At 41.9% G+C, this 4045-nt stretch overlaps 1 protein-coding gene across 1 annotated transcript; it reads right to left on the bottom strand.

Moving 5' to 3' along the window:
* Positions 1-2511: 2511 nt before the first annotated feature.
* ZCCHC13 (zinc finger CCHC-type containing 13) lies at positions 2512-3654 on the bottom strand. Its single transcript, XM_059157720.1, has one exon. The coding sequence runs from the start codon at positions 3564-3566 to the stop codon at positions 3051-3053; it is 516 nt and encodes a 171-aa protein (XP_059013703.1). The 5' UTR covers positions 3567-3654; the 3' UTR covers positions 2512-3050.
* Positions 3655-4045: the final 391 nt, after the last annotated feature.

Genomic DNA, 4045 nt, shown 5'->3' with positions numbered 1-4045 from the left:
CTACAAATACTGAGGAGAATATAAACAGCTTTAATTAAACTTCTCTGGGGAATTATGTAGTTGTTTACAAGTTGTATGCCCAAGCATACAGCAAAGGTTTAGACTCAAGTGACTAGAGGGGCCTGGCAGGTGAAGTTAATGAGAAAGGAGTGCATGATGGGCTTTTTGCAAGATTATGGTCAGCAGTGGGTGATGGAGTCAGAGGGGGAACATGTGACTTGTCAATAGGGAGAAAATGCTACTCACCTTCATCTAAATGCTTCCATGCAGAAATGGATGACTGCTGCTTCCTAATCTTTGTTTTACATTCCAGAGAGACCAAAAATAAGAATTTCTATGGAAAATGTGGCAATTTTTAAATGTTGACATCTAATTCATGAATATTGTTAAACAATGTGCAGATCAGACTAAACATAGTATGGACCTGATTCAGTAAAAGGACTACTATTTCTATAACTACTAACACAGGGATACTAATGTCAAAATAAGGCTTCCTTTCCTCTTAAACTGGGGGGGGGGGGGCGCCTAGAAGGAATGTAAAAAGGACTTAAATGCTGGGGTACCTGGGTGGCTCAGTGGGTTAAGCCTCTGCCTTCGGCTCAGGTCATGGTCCCAGGGTCCTGGGATCCAGCCCCGAGTTTGGCTCTCTGCTCAGCGGGGAGCCTGCTTCCTTCCTCTCTCTCTGCCTACCTATAATCTCTGTCTGTCAAATAAATAAATAAAATCTTTTTTTTAAAAAAAAGGACTTATACACAATGGAATACTATGCAGCCATCAAAAGAAATGAAATCTTGCCATTTGCAACAACGTGGATGGAACTAGAGCGTATCATGCTTAGCGAAATAAGTCAAGCAGAGAAAGACAACTATCATATGATCTCCCTGATATGAGGAAGTGGTGATGCAACATGGAGGCTTAAATGGGTAGAAGAATAAATGAAACAAGATGGGATTGGGAGGGAGACAAACCATAAGTGACTCTTAATCTCACAAAACAAACTGAGGGTTGCCGGGGGGAGGGGGTTGGGGAGAAGGGGGTGGGATTATGGACATTGGGGAGGGTATGTGATTTGGTGAGTGCTGTGAAGTGTGTAAACCTGGTGATTCACAGACCTGGGGATAAAAATATATGTTTATAAAAAATATATGTTTATAAAAAATAAAAAATTAAAAAAAAAAAAAGGACTTAAATGCTGAGTGTGTTATTTATAAAAGGACAAAGCATATTTCCCTCCTCCACTCTGAGCCAAACTCCTAAGGACATGAGAAATAAAATTCTAGATTGTTTGCGGGGGGATTCAGATGCAGAGATCTGTGTTCCTCCTTTCCTGGAGCCTAGCACTGTGATGAGACTCAAGAATTTGTTTGGTTCAGGGGCACCTGGGTGGCTCAGTTGGTTAAGCAACCGCCTTTGGCTCAGGTCATGGTCCCGGAGTCCCGGGATTGAGTCCCGCATCAGGCTCCCAGCTCCATGGGGAGTCTGCTTCTCCCTCTGACCTTCTCGCCTCTCATGCTCTCTCTGTCTCTCAAATAAATAAATAAAAATATTTTTAAAAATTTAAAAAAAAAGAATTTGTTTGGTTCAGAGCGATGTAGGGGTTTCATGTTGTGTCTTGGCAGATTGAACTGAGATTGCTTCACTTAGGGCCTAGGAGTATATCTGAGTTTATCTTGTTGCAGCAGCATGCAATGACAGAATCAATTTCTAGGAACACAAGAGGGTCACAGAAGTTGAAACTCAGCTGCACTGAAGGGATCTTTTAGATGGGAATGAAGGATTACACACGAAGTTTTATCGAGGTTTATAAAAGAATATAGTTTCAGTTATAAAATCAGTTACAATTTCTTTGGCCTCATGGGTTTATAGACCAAAATTGTACCCTACCCTCTACACTATCTGTTCTAATATAAATTCTATCACATCCTAGGTTTGACATTGAGTTATTTTCCAATCATTTTTTCATTACAACTTCAATCATGGTTACCTCCCCCATCCCAAGTTTTATTTAAAATTTAAAAGTACCTTTTCTACTTTATAGAACTTCCATTGTTTTCCAGATTTGATCTTTAAAAATAGATCCCAGAATTTGAAACTGAACATCTTTATATCTTTGACAACACATTTTTTCAGAAACTCCTAAATATAAATTATCCTATCTATGAAAATAGGTATTTTTAAAATTGTCAAAGTCCCAATGTTTAATATTAATGTTTATACTTGTTAAATTTTTAAAAACATGTAAGTCCAAACTTTGCCACGTGTTTATGTCAACCATTTGCTGCGAAATTTTTTTGTTCGTTTCTCATTGCTCTCTCTCAAAGCTACTTATATATATTATACACATTTTCTGGTTTATTTTCATTAAAATGTATACTCTATGCAGGGCCAGATAGAGATGTCTTTCCAACATTATTTAAAAGTTAATGAGGTCAGATAATTCAAAACAGTCAATATATAACAAAGTTAAAATTACTTTGACAAGACCATAGACATTTTTAAAATCAGCTTTATTCATCAACGAATCTCTGAGGAAATGTCACTTCCTCAGGGCACTTTGTGTATCTAAGACAGAACTACATGTCCCCTCCCCAGCATATTCTATCCTTTTACCTGGTGTTCTTTTTCTCTATAACGATTTATCTTCACTGACACTGTGTGTTATTTGTTAATAGATTCTAGGCCTGTGTTCCCAACATGGATCTGATTTGTTCACTGATATATCCCCAATTCCTCCAGTGGTGGCTGGCACACAGTAGCAGTTAATGAAATGTTTAATCAAAGTACAAAGAACCAAAAATTGTCTAAGGTCTAGAATGACTGTCCAATAATCAGATTCACCAGTGGCGCAGAAACACATTAATGACATTTAAAAGTGAACAACTTCTTTTGAGATTTTTTTTTTTCCAGCCCTTTCTTCCTTCAACATGGTAAATGAAGCTCACTGGCCTGGGATTTGCCTCCATGTATCAACTTTTGGTCAGTGAAGAAGTTTCAGAGAAAATAATACAATTATCAATCAGCAAAAGGGGGGAGGGGACAAAGGGGGAAAACTAAGCAGTAGCCTCAATGGGGCATTCCCGGGCCAAATGCCCGGACTCGCCACAGCGGTAGCAGTTGACTTCGCTTGCTTTGCTGCAGTTGATGGCCACGTGGCCGATCTCACCACACCGGTAGCACTTGACTTGGGTACAGTCTTTCTGAATATGGCCATATTCACCGCAAGAGTAGCACTTCGGTTCTTCCTGACGGTCACAGTCACGAGCCAGATGGCCTGGTCGGCCACAAGTGTAACAGCACTGCTCTCTCTCTCTCTTCGGCTCCATACAGTCTTTAGCGATGTGGCCACTTCTCCCACAGTTGTAGCAAATGTCCTCGAGAAGGTCACAGTTCTTAGCATGATGGCCAGACTCACCACAGCGGTAGCAGATGTCAGACAGGTTGGTGGAACTGCACGGAGAACCTCTACCACGGCCTCTGGCTCCGCGCCCTCGACTCCCTCCTGCCCTAGGACATCCCCGGGCCCAGTGGCCAGACCGTCCACACTTGAAACATTCGTTACTGCTCATGGCTGCCGTGAGATCTTAGGGTGAGCCGGCCCACCACTGTCCCGGAGGCTCCGACACGACTCCCCTTACGGCGGTTTAGAAACAAGTGGCCGTTTTTCTCTAGGGACCTCAGCAACGTCACAGAAGGTTTGCACACGGCCCCAGTTATGTGTCACAGACATTCCAGCTGCCCTTCCCCCCACCCCGCCGGCCTGCCTGCCCGCCCTTTCCTTCCATACTGGAAGTCAAAAGCATGGCTGGAATTGGGAGGGAGACAAACCCTAAGTGACTCTTAATCTCAGAAAACAAACTGAGGTTTGCTGGGGGGAGGGGGGTTGGGAGAAGGGGGTGGGATTATGGACATTGGGGAGGGTATGTGCTTTGGTGAGTGCTGTGAAGTGTGTAAACCTGATGATTCACAGACCTGTACCCCTGGGGATAAAAATATATGTTTATAAAAAATAAAAAATTTAAAAAAAAATGGAAAAAAAAAGCATGGC

This window comes from Mustela lutreola, chromosome X (genome assembly GCF_030435805.1).
Source record: "Mustela lutreola isolate mMusLut2 chromosome X, mMusLut2.pri, whole genome shotgun sequence".
In the NCBI taxonomy this organism is placed as follows: Eukaryota; Metazoa; Chordata; class Mammalia; order Carnivora; family Mustelidae; genus Mustela; species Mustela lutreola.
The sequence above is the reverse complement of the archived record's forward strand: the minus strand, read 5'-3'. Positions and strand labels throughout refer to the sequence as shown.

Excerpts from the sequence above, each read along its gene's own strand:
- ZCCHC13 (XM_059157720.1), bottom strand. The coding sequence starts at position 3,566 with ATGAGCAGTAACGAATGTTTCAAGTGTGGACGGTCTGGCCACTGGGCC.